General features: G+C 48.2%; 1 protein-coding gene across 6 annotated transcripts in view; it reads left to right on the forward strand.

The window, feature by feature from the left end:
* Positions 1–24,708, forward strand: part of MYLK (myosin light chain kinase) — a 195,697-nt gene that overhangs the window by 139,313 nt on the left and 31,676 nt on the right. For all 6 annotated transcript variants that reach the window (XM_040250388.1, XM_040250400.1, XM_040250401.1 and 3 more), the window contains 5 exons: positions 3,670–3,720; positions 4,450–4,577; positions 6,435–6,588; positions 13,597–13,902; positions 24,581–24,613. In XM_040250388.1, the coding sequence (XP_040106322.1) occupies positions 3,670–3,720; positions 4,450–4,577; positions 6,435–6,588; positions 13,597–13,902; positions 24,581–24,613 (672 nt within the window). The remainder of the gene's footprint in view (positions 1–3,669; positions 3,721–4,449; positions 4,578–6,434; positions 6,589–13,596; positions 13,903–24,580; positions 24,614–24,708) is intronic.

Here is a 24,708-nt window from a genome sequence, read left to right on the forward strand (position 1 = left end):
GAGGCTAGAAGCCTGAGGTCAGGAGTCAGCAGGTTTGGTTTCTCCTGAGGCCTCTATCCCCTCGGCCTGCAGGGGGCAGCCTTCTGGCCGTGTCCTCACATGGCCTTTGCTCTGTGCCTGTCTTCCTGGTGTCTCTCCATGGGCCCAAATTTTCTCTTCTTATACGGACACCAGTCAGTTTGGATTAAGGTCCACCCTAGCAGCCTCCTTTCAATTTAATCACCTCTTTAAAGTTCCTGTTTCCAAATATAGTCATATTCTGAGGTACTGGTTTAGGGCTTCAGCGTATGAATTGGGAGGGGTGGGCGCAGCTCAGCCCATAACAGCAGCCCTCCACACTCTCCTGCTCCCAGGAGGTCAGGTCCTGGCTCTGGGAGGAACCCCCTTTTCCTTCCCAGAAGGGCCACTCTCTTCCAGTCGGGCCCTCTCCCTTCCCATCTGCCCTGGGTGCAGGTGGACAGGGGCTTCATGGCTCAGCCCATTCGGAGGGTTCTGTACCCCCTCTGGTGCCCACTCCTGAGGGGTCTGGGAGTGCCCAGGGGCATTTGCCTATGAGCATCTCTGGGCTCTCCCTCTCACCTACTCCTAGCCTTCTGCTTTCACATCTGGATTCTTCTCTCTCACTGTGGAAGAAACCTTAGCTTGACATTTCCCCTTCTGTCACCCTGTCTCTCTGTGTCCCTCTCATCTCGGGAATTCTTGATGGATTAGATGACTCACTACCTGTTTTCTTGAGAGTCTTCTCTAGAGCAGCTTCTGACCCCATGTCCTGCCCTCTCAAACTGGAGGTGGTGGTGCCTCTCCTGCCCACGCATCACCCAATGTTGGTTGCACCTTCTCGGTGCCCTTCCTCCTCCATCACCTGATGTTGGTCGCACTTTCTCGGTGCCCTTCCTCCTCCGTCCTGGGTCTAAGGGACAGTCCCTCCAAAGCCCTTCTGGTTCATCCCAGCTCCTTCCTGGTGGCATCACCTCAGATAAGACCCTGACCCTTTTTCATCTTTCACTGTACTTTTCCCCCAAAGAACTGACCCATCCTCACAGTTCCCATTAATGATTGCATGTTTGATCCTGTAATCTTTCTCTTTCAGCTTCTACCAACTCTTTCTAGAATTCTTATCCTGGACTTCTAGCCTATATACTGCTTTACACCCTTTTATCAACCATATTCTCTTAGACCAAGCCAAACTCCTCATCTTTCACTCCCAAATTCCATATTGCATCAATAAAAAATTTTCCCATTTATTCAAGTAAGAAATCCCCAAGGAATCTTTGTTCCTGTCTCTTGTTTAGCCCTTAAAATCTTTTACATTTTCTTCCGTCTCATATTTGTATTTTATTTTCTGCAGCCTTTACCAAGGCCAGACCTGGGTCAGTTTCTTCTAAGAGTATGGCAGTAGCCTCCTAATTGGATTTTCCCATGCCCTGGAATTGGAAAGACCTCCAGAGGTCCTCTAGACTAGCTGGACTCTGGTTTGAGTCAGGACTCCCTGTTACTCAGAACAAAGACCTAACTCGCACATTCATTCTAGACTAGAACTGTCCAATAGAACTTTTCTGTGATGATTGCAATGCTCTCTATCTGCACAATGGAAGCCACTAACCATGTATGGCTATGAGCACCTGAAACGTGACAAGTATGACTGAGAGGCAGAATTTTTCTATCTTCTTAAGTTGTCCCACCATCTTCATGCCACTGCTCTCTGAAACCAGCCCTGTGCTCTAGCCACCTCCCACCAAACGTCATCCTACTGATCTTCCACCAAACATCATTAACATGGCTCTCTACTCTGAGACACTCTGTTCCTAATCAATAGGACTCTTCTCTGCAGGTCAGATCATCTCAAGGGACTTCCCTGGCAGTCCAAAGGCTGACTCCGCTTCCACTGTAGGGGGCAAGGGATTGATCCCTGGTAGGAGATCTAAGGTCCTGCATGCCACACAGTCTGGCTAAATAAATAAGATTATGCCTGGAAATGTCAGTTAACAACAAATATGCTACCATGAAGAAAAAAATATTTTTAAAACGGGCCATCTTTCAGGTTCAGTCTGTTTTGGGTCCCATCTTCCAGCCATCTCCTCACCAGACGCTGCTCTCTCTTTCTCTTTCATTTCAACAACATCATGTTGATGGGACAAAACATTGTTTAACTTCCGGTTTAACTTTTGAAATTTCAGAACTAGAGAAAAGTTGTACTATTTGGTACAAATAATCTTTGTGTACCCTTCACTCACATTCTTCAAATACTGATGTTTTATCATGCTTGCTTTACCATATATTCTCTTTCCTTGTCTGTTTTCTGCTTATCTTTCCTTCTGCCTCTTCACAAACATATACGCATATACATACGTACACATTATTTTTATGAGCAGTTTGAAAGTTCACAAATGGTATCCTCTACACCTGTATACGTCAGTATATTCTTCCTAAAAATAAGGACAATCTCTTATAAAGCCACAGCTATTTGATGTGGAGTGGTTCAGGAGGATCTCATTGATTAAGCAACTCTTTCCCCTTTTTTATATTAAGGTATAATTTACACACAATAAAATTCACCCGTTCTCTTGCACAGCCCATGACAAATGTTTATAGTCCTGTGACTACTTCCATGACCAAGATACGGCTCCACACCTTAAAACCTGTCCCTGTGCCCCTCAGTAGTCAGCCCCTCCCATGCCCACCTTTTCTCTGTCCCTGTAGTTTTGCCTTTTCTAAAATGGCCTACAAACAGAATTATACAGTAATAGCCTTTGTCTTCTCTTAGTGGAAGAGAAGGATGAATCATTGAGATTCATCATGTAGTGTGTACCGGAAGTTTGTTCCTTTTTGTTGGTGAATGAGTGGTATTTCCTCGTGTGGATGTACCACAGTCATCCATTCTCCAGTTGAAGGGCAGCTGGATAACTTCTAGTTTTGGACAATCACAAATAAACCCACTACAAACATTCATATACAGATGTTTGTGTGAATGCAGGTTTTCATTTAGATAAGTAGGTTGGATAACTTTTGAACAAAGACCTGAAAGAAATATGAAAACAAGCCATGAAGATAGTTGGGAATATTTTTGCATAATCACCATATTACTACTTAGACCAATGAATAGTTTTGTGCTGCAAAACTGGTCTGTTTGGGTCATTTATCTTATGTGAGTTGTTTGGAGAGTGTGGCCGTAAGAATGGAGGGGACCATTGATTGGCTCATTCCTTTGTTCATTCATTCACTGATCCATTCAACAAACATTAAAAAAGTAAATAAAAGCCACCAATCCATAGTCTGTTACAGAAAGGAAGCCTGAGACCCTTGGATCCACACCAAGGACTAAATTTAGTCAGTTTATCTGACATAATTTCCTTTATGAGTTTCCTGAAAGTTAGGGTAAGAGAAGAGTTAGTGAGTTTGGGATTCTCCTCACTGAAATGGAGAATGGACACTTAAGCATTTTTGAAGTGTTTATCTCTAAGGAGGTTCCGGGGATCCCTCCGGAGGCCCCCCGAGAAGGGATATTCATTTGCTCGTGAGGTTGTCCATGTGAGTCTGCAGGGTCTCCAAAGGCATATTCAAGCGAGGGCTCTGTCTGGATGAGGGGCCAGAGGGTAAGACTGCACCCTTCCAGGACTTAGGAGCCTTGTGAAAAACACAGAAAATAACCTGTGAATGTCTTTGTTTCAGGTGATGCAACTGTGAAAAAGAAACCTGCCCCCAAGACACCTCCGAAGGCAGGTAATTGGTCTTGGTGGCATTTAGAGACAAGGCAGTCATCTGGTGTGAGGGGTTTTCCCTCTGCTCTGCTAGACTAACCACTGCGAGTGTGGTCCCAGGAGACCACACCCCCAGCCCGGATTCAAGCTCTGCAGTAGTTAGGCTGAATTTTCCCTGAGTTTCTGCAAGTCTGGGCCCTCCACCCTCTTCCACTACTTGCCTTTTCTCCTCTCCTGGCATAAAGCCTGCTCACCCCTCTGTCCTCCGGTCTGCCCTTGTGGAGATGGCCCACTTGTGCTGTTCTCGTGGTCTGCTCTCTAGGTCCCTGTCATAGGAAGCACTGTTTGTTTTCCATGGAAAGACATTTGAAGATGTGAGCCAGTTTGAGCCTGTCAGCCAGAGTGACCTGGATGTTAGACGGTGAGGCACTGCATAGTTAAGAAAGGAGTTAAGACATAAGATTCAAAAAATTAGGGGAAATCACAAATACCAGAGCAACCAACCAACAGAGAATCATGCCGTGTAAACTGTATGGGTCGCTTCTGTTGGAATCAGGATCAAGAGACCAACAGACCTAGCAGGCCCATCAGCCTAGGTATGTGGAGCAAAGGTCACTGCCCTCAGTCTCACCCTGAAGGTTCCGGAAAGTGAGAGAGGAGTCACAGACCAGTGTGACCAGAAGCGTCAGATGGTATCAGCGCTTGAGGCTCCGTCCTCTTCGAGCTCACTCTCCCTCTTGTCCTCCCCCAGCCATGCCGCCTCAGATCATCCAGTTTCCTGAGGACCAGAAGGTGCGGGCGGGAGCGTCTGTGGAGCTCTTTGGTAAGGTGGCCGGCACCCAGCCCATCGCCTGCACCTGGATGAAGTTCCGAAAGCAGGTCAGTCAGGGCAGTGGCCCAAGGATAACCTGCGCAAATTCCAGAGCAGCTCTGGGCCAGAGGGGATGAGAAACTTGATGGAGGCAGCGTCACTGCTCATCAGAGGGCCTTAGACATGGGAGAGCCCCTCACCACCGTCACCCACTCACCAAATTTGAGCTCTTAATAACCTTTTCTTCAGCACCTAGCAAGAATGCCTGTTTTATAGACAATTTGTGTGATAGAGTATGAAGGACAATAGAACAAACCACCCACCTGATGGTGGCTCCCACCTGATGGTGGCTCCCACCTGATGTTGATATTTTGGCCTAGAATTCTGCTCGGAGTCAGGAAAATCAAACCAGTGACCTGAATGACCTCTCAGACCCCTGAGCTTTCTGTGATTCTGTGCCAGCTTACTGAGCCCTATCTGTGGCAACCACTTAGACTTAACAAAGTGCTGGAGAGATAAAAGTGCATCTGAGTATTTGAGTAGATGACTTGTACGTTAAACAGAATTTTGGCTTCCTGACCCAGAAATCTGACTATGATTTATAAGCTGGCAATGTGTATCCACGTGCCTGATCAGCAGAGACCCTGAAACGGCAGGCTGACCCTGGGTCAGGAACTCCACAGAAGGTGTGATGACTTCTTGAAGGCTCTGTTGCTCCATTCCCAACCCATTCAAACTGTCCTAAGGCCCAGAGGTGGGAGGCTAGTACTGGGGAGGAAAGAAGGGTTGTTCTCAAAAGACAAGAAGAGAAGCAGGCCTTCTCCCAAAGTGTGTTTGCTTGGGTTTTGTCTGGGTTAGTGGTGTCTGAAGTGAGATGCAAATCTCAACCCTCTTCAGAGACATTTAGCCAAGTCCCAGCTCCATCCAACAGAACTTTCTGTAGTGATGTAATTGTTCTGTATCTGTTATCCAGTATGGTAGCCACTAACTACATGTGGCTATTGAGTGTGTGAAATGTGACTACTGCAATGGAGAAACTGAATTTTACATTTCAGTTAGTTAAAAATGGTTATAACAGTTTTGTAGAGATAGAATTCACACATCAGAAAATTCACCCTTTTAAAGTGGACATATTTTCACAAGGTTGTGCAACTATAACAATATTCTAATTCCAGAACATTTTTATCACCTCAAAAGGAAAGCCCAGATCCAATAGCAGTCATTTCTTCCCTTCCCCCAGACTCTGGTGACCCTAACCTATTTTCTGTCTCTAAGGATTTGCCTATTCTGGGCATTTCTCATAAATGGAATCATATGTGTTCTTTTGTGTCTGGGTTTTTTTTTTTAACTTAGCATAATATTTTCAGGGCATATCCATACTGTAACATGAACCAGTACTCCATTCATTTTTATGGCCAAATAATATTCCATTGTCTGGGTGTACCATGTTTTCTTTATTTGTTCATTCATTGATGGACATTTGGGTTATTTTCCATTCAACTAAAATTTGAGTAGCCACATGTGATCGGTACTGGTATTTGACAGCACAGAGGAGGTCAGAACCTTCTGGGTGGGCTTTGTATGTGACTTTGATCAAATGTGTTCTCCCACCCTCCCATCCCAGAGCAGTGGAGCAGGCTGGGATGTTCCTCGTTTCCAGTCTAGGGCAGCGAGTGAAGCCATAGCTTACTCCCAACCCCCAGACCCTGCTCAGCACCCTCCCTGCCTGCCCAGATCTGGGCCCCGTCAGAGCAGCTTGGCTCTGGATACAGGAGAAGGGGCCCTGAGTGGGAAGCCCAGAGTGCAGACAAGACCAGCCCCACACCACTATCCAGCTGCATCTCTTAGGGGGTGTGGGGCATGGCTTGGAGCCCCCTTCCTTTCTGGCTCAAGTCTCCAGCGCCTGCCCCACTCTCTGCCCCCAGATCCAGGACAGCGAGCACATCAAGGTGGAGAACAGTGAGCAGGGCAGCAAGCTCACCATCCGGGCGGCGCGCCAGGAGCACTGTGGCTGCTACACCCTGCTGGTGGAGAACAAACTGGGCAGCAGGCAGGCCCAGGTCAACCTCACCGTGGTGGGTGAGTCTGGGGATGGGCGTGCAGAAGGCAGGATGGCGGGCTTCCAGGCCTCACCTTTGAGGTACTCCCCCAGCACATGTGTTCCCTCTGCCCATGGCCTTTCTTTCTCTTCCTGTTCTCACACTGTGGCTGCCCTTCCTGGTTGTTGAGAATCCCAGATCTTGCACGTATAGCGTTTTCCTTTTTCTGTGAATCTCCTCAGGCCTCCCTCTCTAGCCTTTGGAGACCCCGAGTTCCACCACCACAGCTCTCCCTTGCTAACCCCTGTGACACTTGGTCCTGTCCCCTCCCAGTCCCCTGGAATCAGTGCTGCCTTTCAACTTCAATGCCACTCTGCCTGAGCCCATGGTACAGCAGGGAGGTGACATCAACTCAGCCTCAGCCCTGGGCTCTGTCAATATCCAGGCTCAGCGGAGGCATTAGTACTGTCAGCGCTGTCTCCCACTTCCTGTGACAGCCATTCCTCGAGACCCTTTACCCTGCAGGCCTTGGCCTCTGGCCTCTCCAAGACACAGGAGGCATGAGGCATGAACTTGCTCAGCTTAGTAGCCCCACACCTGCAGGCGTCTCTCTGTCCCCATGTTGATTCCACCCTCCAGGCTCTGGGTGTTGCCCACCTTTCTCCTCAGACTCCAGGCTCCTGAGGGCTACATGCCCCCAGCCCCCATAAGTCCCCAACCCTTCTTTTTTGCAACTTCTCTTTTTGTCCTATAAATGTTGCCAAGGCTCCCCCGTCATTTCCCCCATGTTCACAGGCACAACTCTTGCAGTATCTCGTCTCACTCTGGCCACCCTAGTGTCTTTCTCCTGCTCTCTCTCCACAGCCAAACCCTCTGAGAGAGCCAGTCTCTACTCTGAGTCCGCTTCTTTGCCTCACTGGCAATGCTCTTTAGCTCCCTGCAGCCTGGCCCCCAAGCCCGGTCCGTCTGTGGGGACTGCCCTTCTGAGGCCACTGTGCCCTCTTAACCCCTAGCCCGCTCCCTTTTTCTTGTCTTCTGCATCATAGGAGTTCAGAGTCTGTCTCCAGACTCACTTCTCCCTCTCTACCTCAATCGCTGTGCTTTTCATGCTTGGGTCTACTCTCTCCTGAAATATCAAGCAAGCTTCCTAACTGCCTTCCTGCTGTCTGTCGTGTTCAGCCCGCTGTCCCCTCACGTGGCAGGCATTCAGGACCTTGGAGGGGCAGCAGATGGACAGCGGGCGGTCCCTGCACAGGTGGTCCCAGTGCACTCGTGGGCCTTCACACGTGGTGCACATGAAAGGCTCTCTCCTGGCACTCATTGATTGATCCTCTTGTGTTTAGTTTCCTTGTGCGTGCATGTGTGTGTGCTCAGCCACTCAGTCATGTCTGACTCCTTATGATCCCATGACTGTAGCCCGTCAGGCTTCTCTGTCCATGGGATTCTCCAGGCAAGAATACTGGAGTGGGTTGCCATGCCCTCCTCCAGGGGATCTTCCTGACCCAGAGATCGAACCCACATCTCTTGCATTGCAGGAAGATTCTTTACTGCTGAACCACTGGAGAAGCACTTGGTTTACTTAGGGCAGGAGTTTTTCTCCCTGGGAATGCCAGTGGGACGAGGTCTCAGGGAACAGTTTCTCATCTGTAAAAGACAGCAGGGACCCTTGTCCCCCCTCGCTATCTCTTTGGTGATTCCAATTGCTTATTCTAACCCATTCCTCCTGGAGTCAGGAGCACTATGGGGGGTGGTACTGGTGATCCAGTTCATCTTTACCCTTAAATCTCTACCTGAAGTATCAGTTTGGCCCCATGCCCCACCCATTAGCAGGCAGTGGTTTCCAGTTTTCCTTGGTGTTCTCTCTCATCTGCCCTTGCTGGGGGAACTTTAGGGTCAACTCCTTGGAACTGCTCTTCTGCAGCCAGTACCCCCGGCCCTCATGCTCTGCACAGTGCCACCAGCTCCCCTCCCCCATCACCACCGCCCAGCCTGCAGTTGTGGCCTTTTATGGTTTAGTTTCTCATTCTCCTCGGCCAGTGCTGACAGGGCCATTGGCGTGGCTGCCCGCCAGCTGGCAGGAGCAGCATGTTAAATGCCGTCCTGGAAGGGGAATGGAATGGAGGGGAAGGGCTTTCTGTCTGCCTCCCTCTCGGAGAGCTAAGAATAGAATTGCTCAATAAAATGAGAACTTGCATTGATGGACACAGCAAATCCACATTCATTCAGAGCCTGTGGATTTAGACTCCGTCCAAAGTAAACCTGGATTAAGCCCAGATTTACCTGCCTGTCTCTAGGGACATCTGTGTATTATCTGATCAGGGTTGATTAAGTAGATCTAAAATGTAAATGAGATGAAACAGAGATTGTTTGGCCTACTCTGGACTGTTTCAAGCACTCTGGATGCATCCATTTGTAAGCCCACTAAATAAGGCCAATTTAGCACAACTTCTCCTAGTTAGCAGTGAACGTCTCTTCTGTATGTTCTTTAAAATACCCCGTTCTTTTCGGGTAGTTTATGACTCCTAGAATTAAAAATCATAAACTATCTGAAAAGAAAGGAGTACTTTAAAGAACATAGAAGAAGAGAAGTTTACCATTAACTTTATGACTCCTTTTTTTTAAAAAAGGGCTTCCCAGGTGGCTCAGTGGTAAAGAATCTGCCTGCCAGTTCAGGAGACCCAAGAGACGTGGGTTTGATCCCTGGGTTGGCAAGATCCCCTGGAAGAGGAAATTGCAACCCACTCCAGTAATTTTGCCTGGGAAATCCTATGGGCAGAGGAACCTGGCGTGCTCCAGTCCACGGGGTCACAAAGAGTCAGACACGACTGAGTGACTGAGCACACAGCACACAGTTTTTAAAATGATGATAAAAATTAGCCTTTGCCTCAGTTACTTTAAAAGAGTGATGTTTAGTTATTTTGAAGGCTTATTATTGTATGTTAAAGGACAGTGGAGAACAGGGAAGCCTGGCGGGCTACAGTTCAGGGGTTGCAAAGAGTCCGACACGACTTAGCAACTGAACAACAACAACAAAGGCAGTGCAGGGACGTGTGATGCTCAGAGGGCTGCTGCCAACGCCTGGGTCTCCAGCCTCAGCCGGGGAAGGGTGAGGGAGGCCCGCTCGGGCAGGAGAGCGCAGCTTGCCCCAGATGAAGTGCTTCATGTGACTAGTCCAGCACAAGACAAACAGACCGCTCTGCAGATCTTTAAAGGAGACGAACACAGCAGAGAGAATCCCAGGTACCTAGTAACCCCCCAGGGCTATCTGAGCTGGGAACGCGCATGATTTTTAAGGACAGGTGATTTCACTTCATAACACTTGTCTTGGGCTTGAGCAAGATGCTTTCTTGACCTTATGTTTCCTGATAGCCTAGAAAATAACAGGCCCCTCGAATGAGGGTTTGGAGACATTTTGAATCTCCTTTTGGCTCTGCCACTAGCCAGCTGGGTGTTCTTGGTAAGAGCAGCACCTTGCCTAACCCCAGAGGGCTGGGATTACCCAGGTGCACAACTTGGGGGCCCTCGCAGCCCTGCCAAAGTTTAAAAGCTGCAGGTGCGTGCAAAGGGAGGTCAGGGTGGGCTTAGATCCAGTCAAAGACCATCTTCAAATGCACAGGTGCATAGAGATTGTCAGCATAGAGAAGCATTAGAGATGAGATCCTTCGATGTCCCAGGAGTGAGAACATTTACTGAACATTTTCTAATCCTGGAGCTACCGAAGACCCTTCCCTTAGACTCAGCGTTTCCCATTCGGCTAGGCCGGTGTCCAGGGAGTTATGAGAGAATTCCACAGAAGCATGGAGCTCGGGGCCCCAGTCATGGAGCCCACCTGGCCTTTGCCAGGCCGTGCCCAGGCCTCCCTCCCAGACTGAGTTTGTCTGCGTCATCCCCAGCTTGTCCAGCTTCTGTGTGCACTCTGTAGGTTGGAAAGAACAGAAGGCATCAGGCACAGCCTGTGGCTCTAAGGGCAGGCTTGGGGGTGGGGGCTTCCAATCTCCCATGACTTTAGACTTGCCTCTGTTCTGAACTCCTTAATTTGGCATCAGATTCCTTGAAAGCATTGAGGTTTCACTTGGAATTAAAGATATTCTCTCCAGTTTTACATCTTCTCTTGTGCTTCAGGCCATGACATATGACTGGTGCCTGTCTTTTTCTTTTTCAGCCAAGAGACATTTGGAGCAGGTTGGGGGATTAATAGTACCTCTTCCAAAATAGACATTTCTCAAAGTTTTCTCTTCACTAAAGCAGGAGGGGAATATATCAGTCAGTAGAGTGTATCTATATTTGTTGTCTCAAACTACAGGACACTAAACGTGTCCACTCAGAAGTTTTCCAGGCATATCCTCTAAAGGAGGCAAGGAATCTGTCTTTCATCCTTCTTTAGGCCTTTTTACTTCTTTTGCTGGATCTTAGAGGACTTGAACCACTTGCCTATAAGAGAGTCTAGAGTAATAAACATCTTAGCCAACACCAGAAATATTTATAAAAAGGCCAATATATCTTTTAGAACAAACAGTTTTTCTAAGAGAACATCTTGAACAACCAGTGAAAGAGGTTCCATCACAAGAGGCCTCCAGAGTGATTGTCACCAGCAGGGAGTGGCTGTCACAACCCCAGAGTCATTCCAGGGCGAGAATTCCAGCCCTAGATTTGGGCTGCAGGGGATGAATGGCTTCCAGGCAGTGCATTCCTGGCTGGAATGAAGAAGCAGCAGGATTTGGAGGGGAGGGTATGAATATGCATGTCTAAGGCATGTATGGTATGTGTGTGTTTAGGTGTGTGTGCATGCACGTGTATGTGTATATGTGTGTGTTTATATGTATATGATATACACACATACACACACAGAATGGGTTTTTTTCTTCTCCATATGCTTTGGTCATCTGCAGGAATTTTCTTTGGCTTTCCTACCTAACTGAGGTGTAGGAAAGTAGGAATCAAGTACATTACCTGGGTTTGCTTAATTTGATGCTTGCAAAACCCCTGAGAGACTGATATATAACCCCACTTTCCAAATGACAAAAACAAGCAAAATAGTGTTGGAAGTTAAGGAATTAGTTGGAATTCACATAGCTTACAAATTCGCAGAGCATAATACATGACCTTGTTTGTTTGAGAACTCTAAAACTCAGATTGCCTTGGAGGAGATGAAGGTTACTAAAGATCTGTATCTGTCACTAAACCAACTACCTGCAGAGACTAAATCTGAAAAATACGAGAATTTTGTTCAGAATTTTGTTCAGATGTGCTTAATCATGCTTAGTTGCTCAGTTGTGTCTGACTTTTTGCGACCCCATGGACTTTAAACCGCCAGGCTCCTCAGTCCATGGGATTTTTCAGGCAAGAATACTGGAGTAGGTTGCCATTTCCTCCTCCAGGGTATCTTCCAGACCCAGCGATCAAACCCGCAACTCCTGTGTCTCCTACATTGTGGGCAGAGATGAACAACTGTCAACAATCTCAAAACTCAAGAACCTCATTAATGAACATACTGGCTGCTGTGATCTGCCTTGAAGTTGGCAGTGTTATTAGTTCTTAGCATTACTGGTCTGAGTAGGAAGGTGGCCAGCCCAAGGGACTGCTCCTAGTTTGTATCTTTGGCTCATTTTCCGGCCCTCAAAGATGACTGTGATTTGCTACTGTGATTTGCTTTGAAATTCTCTATCTCATTTTATACCAATCCTAGGAGGTTGGAGGGCTTCCCTGGTAGTTCAGTGGTAAAGAATCTGCCTGTGATGCAAGATACCCAGGTTTGATCCCTGGGTCAGGAAGATCCTCTGGAGGAGGGCATGGCAACCCACTCCAATATTCTTGCCTGGGGAATCCCATGGACAAAGGAGCCTGGCGGACGACAGTCCACGGGGTCTCACAGAGTCGGACACGACTGAACAACTACGCAGCAGCAGCAGGAGGATGGAAGAGAGGGCAGGAGTAATGTTTTATAAAGTTAGAAATGAACTTCTGCAATATTGATGACAGCAAGGCCACTCCAACAGGATGTTTTCCTAAGAATATCTCCTGACAACCTTGTGATCCAGTGCTGTTCTCATGCACATTTTCAGAGGAGGAAACTGAGGCACAGAGGCTAAGAAGTAGTGAATGAAGACAGAGCTGTATTCAAACCCTGTGTGTGACTCCAGCGCTCACTGTCTGTACTGACCCTCAGAAGGGCAGGCGTTTCCCGTGTCCCAGAGAAAGTAGAGACTGGTTCCTGTTATGTCTCAGGTCATTGGCCTCAGGCCTGGAGGAGACACATGCACACACACACACAGTGCACTCTCTTTCAAGACATATTTTTGATGGGAAGCAGTCCACACCTCCTAGGGAGCTTCCTAGATCTGTTTACACTGAGAAATATGTTTATGACTTGGGCAAAGCACAGGAAATCATGACGTGTAGACTAGAAACTAGCCAAAAAAGACGGTATATTCAAGCAAATAGTATTTGTATTTGTGGGGCTTTCCACATAGACAGGTGTTTGCATAGGTGTGACTGTGCAGATGAGGGAAAGACAGCCAGGACCAGGGACCACAGCTGCTTCTCCCTTGTTGTTGTTGTTCAGTTGCTCAGTTGTGTTCAACTCTGTGCAACCCAGCAGACTGCAGCACACCAGGCTTCCCTGTCCTTCACCATCTCCCGGAGCCTGCTCAAACTCATGTCCATTGAGTCAGTGATGCCATTCAACCATCTCATCCTCTGTCTCCCCGCTTCTCTTCCTGCCTTCACTCCTTCCCAGCATCAGGGTCTTTTCCAACAAATCAGCTCTTTGAATCAGGTGGCCCAGAGTATTGGAGCTTCAGCTTCAGCATCAATCCTTGCAATGAATATTCAGGACTGATTTCCTTTAGGATTGACTGGTTTGATCTCCTTATAGTCCAAGGGACTCTCAAGTGTCTTCTCCAGCACCACAGTTTGAAAGCATCAGTTCTTCGGCGTTTAGCCTTTTGTATGGTCCAACTCTCACATCTGCAAATGACTGGCTAATTAAAAACCCTTGTCTCCCTGCAATCCTGCACAGCTGAGTGATGCTATGCTTCCATTTCCCCAGATAAGCCAGACCCCCCAGCCGGCACGCCTTGCGCCTCTGACATCCGAAGCTCCTCGCTGACCTTGTCCTGGTATGGTTCCTCGTATGATGGGGGCAGCGCCGTACAGTCATACAGTGTCGAGATCTGGGACTCAGTGGACAAGACGTGGAAGGAACTAGCCACGTGCCGCAGCACTTCTTTCAACGTCCAGGACCTGCTGCCTGACCGAGAATATAAGTTCCGTGTGCGTGCAGTCAATGTCTATGGAACCAGTGAGCCAAGCCAGGAGTCTGAACTCACAGCCTTGGGAGAGAAACCTGAAGAAGGTAGGCTGCCTTCCTTTCATCACTGGCTTGAGATAAATGTACATGACTTACCTTGTGTGTGTAGAAGTCTGAATGGAGATGGGTACAGGGGAACTGACAAGACTTAGCTGGTGACTGTCAGGGTCTTTTGGGATCTTGCTTTCCGATGTTGTAATGCTGAGCCATACTCTAAAAGAGGTACCTGTGAGCTTTCAAAAAATATTGAACCATTAGATATCAGACTATAGGAAAATATGTTATCAAAAATAACCTAGCAGCTTGCCCTACCATTCTTTCATTCTGTAAAACCAAATTTGTCAGAAAATGCCTCTACAGAAAAACAGTTTGCAGCACTACCATAAAGGTGTAATAATCTAAAAAAAAAAAAAAAAAAAATTGAACCAGCAATTCTGATACACTGCCACCAGGGGGCGATGGTGTGTTAATCAGGAGTACAGTCCTGGAAAGCTGGAATTCAAGTAGACCTACATACAGTTTCAGCATCTTCCCCTACCATCCCTCTCCCTCATTTCTGCACTCCTGTTTGAGAGTCTACTCAGTGTTAGGTACCTGGGAAATGAAGACCACTAAGAGCAGAAGCTTAAATCCAACAGTGAAAATCTAACTTAAAATCTATAGTGAAGACTATAGTTAAGACTAACCATCTTGAGATGGGCCACATCCTTTTGATATTATAGCAGTATAAACAAATTGTGGAGATACAGCAGAAAGCATGAATAGGTTTGCTATAAAGCTTGGGAAAGGCTTCCTAGAGGTAATACTTACACTGAGTCTTGGAGAAAGGAATAGGATTCCAAGAGGCAGGTCAGATAGAGAGAAGCATTCCTTGCAAAGAAAATACTGTGAGCAAAGGTACAAATTGGTAGAAACACATTTTGAGACTCTCATGTGTGGCCAGGGGAATATACTGTGTGAGGTAGAATAGGAGGAAGCAACACAAAAAGGATAGTCTAGATAAAATTGTGAGTTATCAAAGATTTTCAAGTAGAGGCTTGATATAGTTAGATCCTTTTTTTTCTTTTTTAGAGTTTGAGGAAGTGTAGACCTTTACAACTCAATGTGTGGTCTGGACCAACAGTCTTGGGATCCTGGGAACTTGCTAGAGATGCAAATTCTCCACGCCCGCTGCCCCCCTCCACTTCCCTAATACATTTTGAACTTTCATTTTAACATCATCCACCCTCAGCCCCCCATGGATTCATATACACATGAATGTTTGAGAAGCACCTGAGCGGATGGGGTTGGGGGTGAGATTGAAGTCAGTAAGATATTGATTGGGCCTCTCTGTTGTGGTCCAGGAGAGGATAGTAAGGGAACCTTAGGAGGTGGAATTGACCATCCCTAATCACTTCCTGGGCAGGGAAAAGTTAGAAGAGTCTAAGATTACTCCCACATCTTGGCTTATAACTAAACACCAATTCAGGAGCCATTTAGAGATTATTATGTTTTATGGTGACTAACATATTTAACACTTGCTATTAATATATAGCCAGATTAAAGCATTTTGCATGCATTATTTCACACATCTAACTCAATGAAGTAGATACTATTATTACCCCCCTTTTACAGATAGGGGTACTGAGGTTTAGAGGAATGAAGCTACTTGCCCAAGGTCACAAAGCTTGAAAATGGTGTGCTGAAGCTTGAACTCAGAGCCGTCTGGCCCTGAGCCTGAGTTCCTTTGGTTACACTGATGGAGGAGGTCAGGCTGCCTCTTAGTGATTTAGAGGTTAGATAGCAGGGAGTCCCAGAGGAGGTGGAAGCTCTGGTTTTGAGGTGTCTGAGGGCTGTCCACAGGGAGGTATCTTCAGACTGTTGAATGACTGAGTCCAGAGCTGAGGACAAAGGTTTAAGCTCAGCTCTCTTCACTATTGAATTGGTAATTGAAGCCATGAGCATCAGTGAGGGCACAGAGAGGGTGGTAAAGAAAGTCCACACTGATGCAGAGATGAAGAAAACTGCATGACCGGGAGAAAGGATGAAGAGGGGAAAGAACCAAGGGGAGGTGCTGTGTTGCAGAAACACAGGAAGCAGCAAGTGGCAAAGAGGAGAGAGATGAGGGTGCGGGAGGAGGTCTGGGTTTAGCCCTTTGCTGTGCAGTGATCTTTGAGAGCAAAGTCCATAGCACCTCTGTGCGTGCTCACTCAGTAGTGTCCAACTCTTTTGCAATCCCATGGACTGCAGCCCCTCAGGTTCCCCTGCCCGAGGACTTTTCCGGGCAAGAATACTGGAGTGGGTTGCCATTTCAGGGGATCTTTCCGACCCAGAGATCGGACCTGCATCTCCTGCACTGGCAAGCAGGTTCTTTACCGATGAGACACCTGGGAAGCTTCCATGGGGTAGAAAATGGTTGGCCTGCGGCTAAGGAATGAATGGAAGAAGGAGGCCTATGTGGAATGTCACTTCAAGAAGCTTCCTGTGAATAGAAGAAAACAAGTGCTGTGAATTTAAGATGGAGAAAAGGTTGGGGGCAGGAAGGAAAGGGGAGGGGAAAGCAAGCAAAAGGGCGCTAGGAGAGAATGAGCTTTAAGATGCAAGGCAGAGAGGAGACTGAAGGACCAGTGGCTCAACAGAGTGAGAGCCTGAAGCCACCCTGAGAGCCATAGGCATCAAAAGTGTGGAAACGGTCATGACACAGTTACCCTCTTTAGTTTTAAAATTTAGGTTTAATATAGAAATTAAACTTTACTCTCAAGTTAAACAAGGGCTCCAGAGAGAAAGTTTGGAGGATGCCAGTGGAAAACACACCAAATTTACAAATTTGCTTGTGCAGTCCTGTCTTGGGGGACTTTTCCCAGGTGAACCCTGGAGATACCTGGTGATCAGGTCTTGAGAGCTACAGCATGCTAGGTGGGGTGGAGGGGAGACTATGGAACCCAGGCCCAGGGCAGCCCTGCCAGCCTCTGCAGTTTCCTGGGGCTCCTGCCATTAGCTGCTCACAAATGCCTGCTGAGAGGAACAGAGTAGCGCAACTGCCATCTGCTGCCCTATGACGCCCCCTTTGATGTGAGCAGAGTGGGAGCAAACCGGTTAGAGTGGGGGTGCCAGGGCAGGTGGCCAGGCTGCAGTCTGCATGTTTTTAGAATATTACTTTGTCTAGGGAGACGACTCCCCAGCTCTTGGAAAAGTGACAGAAAGGGGATAACATGGCAGTGAGACACACATTAGGTGGAAAGGAAAGCTTCCAAGTTCCTTTATAGCAGGAGAGACTGCAGTGTCCTTGATGAGCCCCACACAGAGGGCCGGAGGCCACAGAAGCTGTGAGTATGGCTCTAAGAGGCCTGGACAGCAGCTTCCAGGACTGCAAGGATGGTCTGTGGAGAGGAAGGGCTGAGATCACTTGGCTCCAGGCAGGTGACCCCTCCCTTCTTCCCCACAGTCAGTTGAAACTCCCCCCCACTCCCCACACACACACTGTGGTTCTTAGATTCTCCTCCTGGGGTCCATCCTGGCTGGGAGCAGACAAATGTTGAAATGCTGAAATCTCCTGCAATCCAGAGGGGGTCCAGTCCACTCAGGGCTTCCAGGCTGGCAGCTCGCACCCTCAGAGCCAGCTGAATGGTCTCAGGGGTAGGAAGGGGAGGGGCAGATCAGCAGGTCCTCTAAGGGACCGAGGATGGAGGGATGGGAGGGGGAGGGTAAGGTGGTGGTGGGACTTCCAAGCGAAGCTCTCTGTGGACTGTTCAGATGCCTGTTAGTCATAGCCAGGGTCAGTTGTCTCTCTTCTTTTTAAAAGTGCCATGGGTCTCGGTGTGTGCCTGTGCGTGTGTGTGTGTGTGTGTGTGTGTGTGTGTGTGTGTACATGTGTAGAAGCAGGATGGGGTGAGTGACTATGGCAGGTCATTGCTGTGAGCCAGTGGGGTCTTGTCGTCAGAAAGGCAGTGCCAGGGAGCCCTGCTTACTCCAAGCCCCACTAGTGTTGATCCTCATCTTCCCCGCCACTCTCACGGCCCTTCTTCCTGCCACTTCAGCAACTGTAGCTTTGGCTTCATCCTGGCCTCGCAGCTCCGTCCCAGCCCTCACTCTGCATCCGCTCATGCAGTGTGCCCTTCACCTGCCCTGCCCTCCTGGCGCTGAGGGTGCTGGGGACACAGCGGAGGACACTGCATAGAGGCCCCCACCCAGCTCCAGCGGCCTCCTTATGCCTGGGCCACCTCTCAGACAGACTGCCTAACCTGACAGCTCTCCTCCTTGACTTCCCAAATCTGGGTAAACGAGCACCTCCCCTTCCCCCTGCCCCGAAAACAGCTGCTCTCTCCCACGCCACCCCCAGGAATCTCCACTCCCACCCACTCCACCCCCACCGCCCATCCCCAGGAAGCTCCACTCAGCTCTAACTCCTAAATCCACCCCATCCTTCCTCCTGATCCTAATTTGTTCTAGTCTCTATGCCTGCATGCATGCTCAGTTGCTGAGTTGTGCCCGACTCTTCGTGACCCCATGGACTGTAGCCCGCCAGGCTTCTCTGTCCATGGGATTTTTCAGGCAAGAGCACTGGAGTGGGTTGCTATTTCCTCCTCCAGGGGATCTTCCTGACCCAGGGATCAACCTCTGTCTCCTGGCAGGCAGATTCTTTACCACTGAGCCACCTGGGAAGCCCTCTAGTGTGTATAATTGTTAGCAAACAGTTCTGATAGAGGCATCTTGCAGAGTAAGGGCTTTCCTTGAGCCCCAAGGGTAGTTAGAGATGCAGAGCCCCCAGAGATGCAAGGAAGATCAGCAGCTCACCCAGTGCAGGAGGTGGGGTGCTGACCACCGCCATCCTCCCGAAGATGGGGGCGCCCTCTAGTGTCCACTGGGTGCACAGCAGCACTCCGCTGTGCAAAGGGACCACTCTTTCCAGGGAGCCCGCTGGGCACACGCCCTGTGAGGGCAGGAGCGCTATGCCTCTCCTCTCCCAAACGCCACTCCAGGGGGATGGGACTCATCTGACTGCAGAAATATCTCAGAAACGTATTCCAAATAGTTCTTGCACTTAACTCTTGCATCTCACAGCTGTCAGTAGATTTTTTGTTTTTTAATATTTCATTGAAGTTCTTCCAACTGCAGTTTAGCTCCTTCCTCAGTGGAAAGATGAATGCCGAATGGCCACCCCTCTCATTACTGCCCCCTGATGCTCAGAGAGCTTGGCTAATTGAGCTGTGATCACTCCTCCGGGACTCTTCCTCACGTGACCGTTCCCCCTGCAAACAGAGTGGAGGCAGGACAAGAAGGGAAAGGAGGAAGGGAAATGTCTCAGCCTGGAGCCTCGGTCCACGTGCCACATAGAGGAAGGGTTGCCATGTACAGTGAGACAGAGACAGAGGTGTGGATTCCCTGAGCCTGAGCTGTGTCCCTACAGCCATGGGTCAGGAAGGTGCTCTGCATCATGACTGCTAAGGAGAAAGGCAGGAGGTGAGGGTAGGTGTGGTGTTTGAGGTGACAGCAGCTAACTCCACTTCCAACTGGTGTCAGAGAGATGGGGAGAGGCGAGTTCTAGAACTGCCTGCTCTTTCAGGGCAACCTGGAAGATGCCTCTGGGGAACAGGTTGTCGGAAAGCCCCTCAAGGGCTCACAATACTGCTGCTGATCCTTCACTAGGGGAAGACAGACCATTTCTCCTAGAGATTCCAGGTCAAGAAAGCTTGCCTCTCTGTCCTCTCCCCCCGCTGCTCATTTCATACCAGCGTGTGTGGTGTGGGCTCGAAAAGGTCAAGACAGGTCAAACCACTGTCTCCACTGGGGCCTCCTGACGATGCCCCATCAGGACAATGGAGTTCCCTGACACTAAATGAAGTTATTATCATTAGTATTTTGTCTCTAAGTCCCCATCCAGTAACTGGCATCCACGGGTACTTAGTGATTGAATGGATGTTGAATCTCTTGCTTTCTTAAAGTCCTATCTGAAATACCATTGTTGAACTCAGCTGAACATTTCTTGAACCTGTTTATTCTTCTTATGGTAACTCATGAGATGTGATTTCCATATGCCTACAGCCTTCCTCCTATATGGGGTGTAACACTAAATTGTTCTCCCAAGTTACAGTATGCATTAGCTGGTGAAAGTTCATAACCCTAACCTTACCCTTGGCTATTGTGATTTTTTTTTTAAATCATGTCTGCTTTAGGCTCCTTTCCCAACTAGAGAGGCCTAACCCTTTCCGACTGTCTTCACATGGCAGCTCTTCCTGTCAATGACCCTTACTTCTTCCAGCTCCATCAAGACTGTCTAACAGCCAGCGTTCCAGGATCACATGACCCCAGGTTCTACCAAGGGCAGAATAATAATACCTATTTGCAGCCAGAGACATTTCCCCAGTGACAGCATTCTGTTGGCCAGAGCAATTGGTTAGGAACTGGGCTCCCATTTTTGCCCCTGACTAGATACCCTAGGGCTCATCAGGCTGAAAGTTTGAATGACCCAATTCTCCCTGACCACGGGACTCCATTACTGCCTCCCAGGTGTGTCGCTCCCACGTACGTTCTGGTCGGCTATGAATCTGACAGTGTCAACTCAACTCTCAAATCTGTGATTTGATTTGATCAGTTATACTCACATCCCGGGAATTTCTGTGACCTACCACTAATCTGAGAGTCCGCATTGATCTTCTTGTTTTTTTAATTTTTCCCTGGCGTTTTCCTTTATGTAATAGATATTGCTTCCAATCTCACTTGTGTTTGGTTTTTAAAACTAAACTTCACCCACAGTGTTTTCAGAACTCTAAACAAATCATAGCCTCTCTTGTTCCTGGCCGTGTGCTTATAATCTCTTTCAAGACTCTTTTCTAGTAAGGGGTCCTTGTCTGGTATGGGAACTGTGTGGCTTTTCTTGGGTTGTCTGCTTAGATTTCAGTCATTTGTTCTGCCCTCAGCTGAACAGAGGGGCTCACTGTCTACAGTTCTGAGCTGCACCTTGTCCCTGACCCACACCTTCATCCCATTTGTGAAGCTGAGCCGGCTCCCATACGAACCCTCCCTGCTGGGCAGCATCTAACAAACCCCTCCACCCCACCTGCTCTGGTCTTCCTTCTACCTGCTGTCTACTTCCTATCCTCAGTCTTGCTCTGCTAAGACTTTCAGCAAATCACACCCTTTGCCCTCATCGTGTGTGCACACACACGCAGGCACACACACACTCTAGAAATCTTTGTTCTCCCTCTCTGGCTTTGCTGGGTCCTTCCACATCTTCTGGAAGCCTCCCTTGGCTCCTGCTGTCAACTGGGACACAGTCCACATCATGGCCAAGCGGCACCTAGGCCATCACAAAGCATGGACTCCAGGGCTGGCCAGGGACCCTAGAAATCACCCAGAAATACAGCATTCTCCTTTTACAGATGAGGAAACTGTAGCCCAGGAAGCAAAAGGTACTTGGCCATGGTCAAGAAGCTGCAATGGCCCTTTAGGAATAAATTCAGTTTGGTTCAGTCACTCAGTCATGTCCGACTCTTTGCAACCCCATGGACTGCAGCACACCAGGCCTCCCTGTCCATTGCTAGCTCCTGGAGTCCACCCAAACCCATGTTCATCGAGTCGGTGATGCCATCCAACCATCTCATCCTTTGTCGTCCCCTTCTCCTCCTATCCTCAATCTTTCCCAGCATCAGGGTCTTTTCCAATGAGTCAGCTCTTTGCATGAGGTGGCCAAAGTATTGGAGTTTCAGCTTCAACATCAGTCCTTGCAATAAACACCCAGGACTGATCTCCTTTAGGAAGGACTGGTTGGATCTCCTTGCAGTCCAAGGGACTCTCAAAAGTCTTCTCCAGCACCACAGTTCAAAACCATCAATTCTTCGGTGCTCAGCTTTCTTTACAGTCCAACTCTCACATCCGTACATGACCACTGGAAAAACCATAGCCTTGACTAGATGGACCTTTGTTGACAAAGTAATGTCTCTGCTTTTGAATATACTGTCTAGGTTGGTCATTACTTTCCTTCCAAAGAGCAAGCATCTTTTAATTTCATGGCTGCAGTCACCATCTGCAGTGGTTTTGGAACCCAGAAAAATAAAGTCAGCCACTGTTTCCCCATCTATTTGCCATGAAGTGATGGGACCAGATGCCATGATCTTTGTTTTCTGAATGTTGAGCTTTAAGCCAACTTTTTCACTCTCCTCTTTCACTTTCATCAAGAGGCTCTTTAGTTCTTCTTCACTTTCTGCCATAAGGGTGGTGTCTTCTGCATATCTGAGGTTATTGTTATTTCTCCTGGCAATCTTGATTCCAGCTTGTGCTTCCTCTAGCCCAGCAAATTATGCTAAAGCAAAGGAAAACCAGGACCTCAGGACTGGGTGTGTTCCTCTGAACACTCATGTCCCTCTTCCCACCCTGACACAGCTGTGTGAACGGCCAGCATGGGCTGCTCACGTCCCTCCTTGCTGGTTTCCTGCATGACATTACCCTTCTCACCGTATTCCATTATTTCCTCTAAGACACAGCTCAGTGGCTCCTTCTTCCCAGATTAATTGCTCTGACTTTATACTTACCCAACTTGGGTCACTTTCCTCCATTGTCTACTCGGTTTGTGTGGCAATAACATGTGCTTCACCAAATAATACTCATAGTGGATATTTCAAGTAAATGTAAGAAGTTCAACCTGGTTTTAGAAAAGGCAGAGGAACCAGAGATCAAATTGCCAACATCCGCTGGATCATCAAAAAAGCAAGAGAGTTCCAGAAAAACATCTATTTCTGCTTTATTGACTATGCCAAGGCCTTTGACTGTGTGGATCACAATAAACTGTGGAAAATTCTGAGAGATGGGAATACCAGACCACCTGACCTGCCTCTTGAGAAATCTGTATGCAGGTCAAGAAGCAACAGTTAGAACTGGACATGGAACAACAGACTGGTTCTAAATAGGAAAAGGAGTACGTCAAGGCTATATATTGTCTCCCTGCTTCTTTAACTTCTATGAAGAGTACATCATGAGAAACGCTGGACTGGAAGAAACACAAGCTGGAATCCAGATTGCTGGGAGAAATATCAATAACCTCAGATATGCAGATGACATCCCCCTTATGGCAGAAAGTGAAGAGGAGCTAAAAAGCCTCTTGATGAAAGTGAAAGAGGAGAGTGAAAGAGTTGGCTTAAAGCTCAACATTCAGAAAACAAAGATGATGGCATCCGGTCCCATCACTTCATGGCAAATAGATGGGGAAACAGTGGAAACAGTGTCAGACTTTAGTTTTTTGGGCTCCAAAATCACTGCAGATGGTGACTGCAGCCATGAAATTAAAAGACGCTTACTCCTTGGAAGAAAAGTTATGACCAACCTAGATAGCGTATTCAAAAGTAGAGACATTACTTTGCTGACTAAGGTCCATCTAGTCAAGGCTATGGTTTTTCCAGTAGTCATGTATGGATGTGAGAGTTGGACTGTGAAGAAGACTGAGCACCGAAGAATTGATGCTTTTGAACTGTGGTGTTGGAGAAGACTCTTGAGAGTCCCTTGGACTGCAAGGAGATCCAACCAGTCCATTCTGAAGGAGATCAACCCTGGGATTTCTTTGGAAGGAATGATGCTAACACTGAAGCTCCAGTACTTTGGCCACCTCATGTGAAGAGTTGACTCATTGGAAAAGACTCTGATGCTGGGAGGGATTAGGGGCAGGAGGAGAAGGGGACGACAGAGGATGAGATGGCTGGATAGCATTACTGACTTGATGGAAATGAATCTGAGTGAACTCCGGGAGTTGGTGATGGACAGGGAGGCCTGGTGTGCTGTGATTCATGGGGTCGCAAAGAGTCAGACGCGACTGAGCAACTGAACTGAACTGAACTGATATTTGCCTCTCCAACTAAATCATAAGCTCCCAAAATCACACCATGATGGAGAGATCACACCATCTGTATTTTGTTTTGTATACCCACAATCACTGGCAAGATATCTGGTACACGGCTGGAATTCCAGAAAAAGCTCGGTAAATGGATAAATGGATTTGATACTAGCAGCAACTATAAGAGGGGAAGGCAATGGCAACCCACTCCAGTACTCTTGCCTGGAAAATCCCATGGATGGAAGAGCCTGGTGGGCTGCAGTCCGTGGGATCACTCAGAGTCGGACATGACATTTCACTTTCACTTTTCACTTTCATGCATTGGAGAAGGAAATGGCAACCCACTCCAGTACTCTTGCCTGGAAAATCTCAGGGATGGGGGAGCCTGGTGGGCTGCGTCTGTGAGGTCTCTCAGAGTTGGACATGACTGAGTGACTTCACTTTCACTTTTCACTTTCATGCATTGGAGAAGAAATGGTAACCCACTCCAGTGTTCTTGCCTGGAGAATCCCAGGGATGGGGGAGCCTGGTTCTATGGGGTGGCACAGAATCAAACACGACTGAAGCAACTTAGCAGCAGCAGCAGTAGCAGCTATAAGTTGCTGACTTTTGAGGGAGAGTAGAAAGGGACTGTCCAGGTTATCTGTAGGTTCTAGAAACTAGGAAAATGTGAAGATGGACATGTCTAGGAGACCTTGAGGAGAGAGAGGTGGGGATGGAGGAGGGGCTGGGTGGGCTGAGGAGGCCAGGGCCTGTCAGTGTATACGTAGCCCTGTTGCAGTGTGAAGCCTCTGATCCCACAGCGATGCCCGGACCTCTGGGCTTATAGCATCATGCTTGGGAAGGCTGAAGCCGGACAGGGCCCCCAGCTTGCTTAGCTCACGGGCCTTCAGGACTAACCACCTGTATCCTCTCTGCCCCCAGAGCCGAAGGACGAAGTGGAGGTGTCAGATGACGGTGAGTGCTGGGCCCTGTCCTCGGATAGACTTGAGGCGGGGATGGGGGTGAGGAGAGGTCTGATGGCTCACACTCACCCCGCCCCAACCCTGCAG

The sequence above is a fragment of the Oryx dammah genome, unplaced genomic scaffold (assembly GCF_014754425.2).
Source record: "Oryx dammah isolate SB20612 unplaced genomic scaffold, SCBI_Odam_1.1 HiC_scaffold_2, whole genome shotgun sequence".
In the NCBI taxonomy this organism is placed as follows: domain Eukaryota; kingdom Metazoa; phylum Chordata; class Mammalia; order Artiodactyla; family Bovidae; genus Oryx; species Oryx dammah.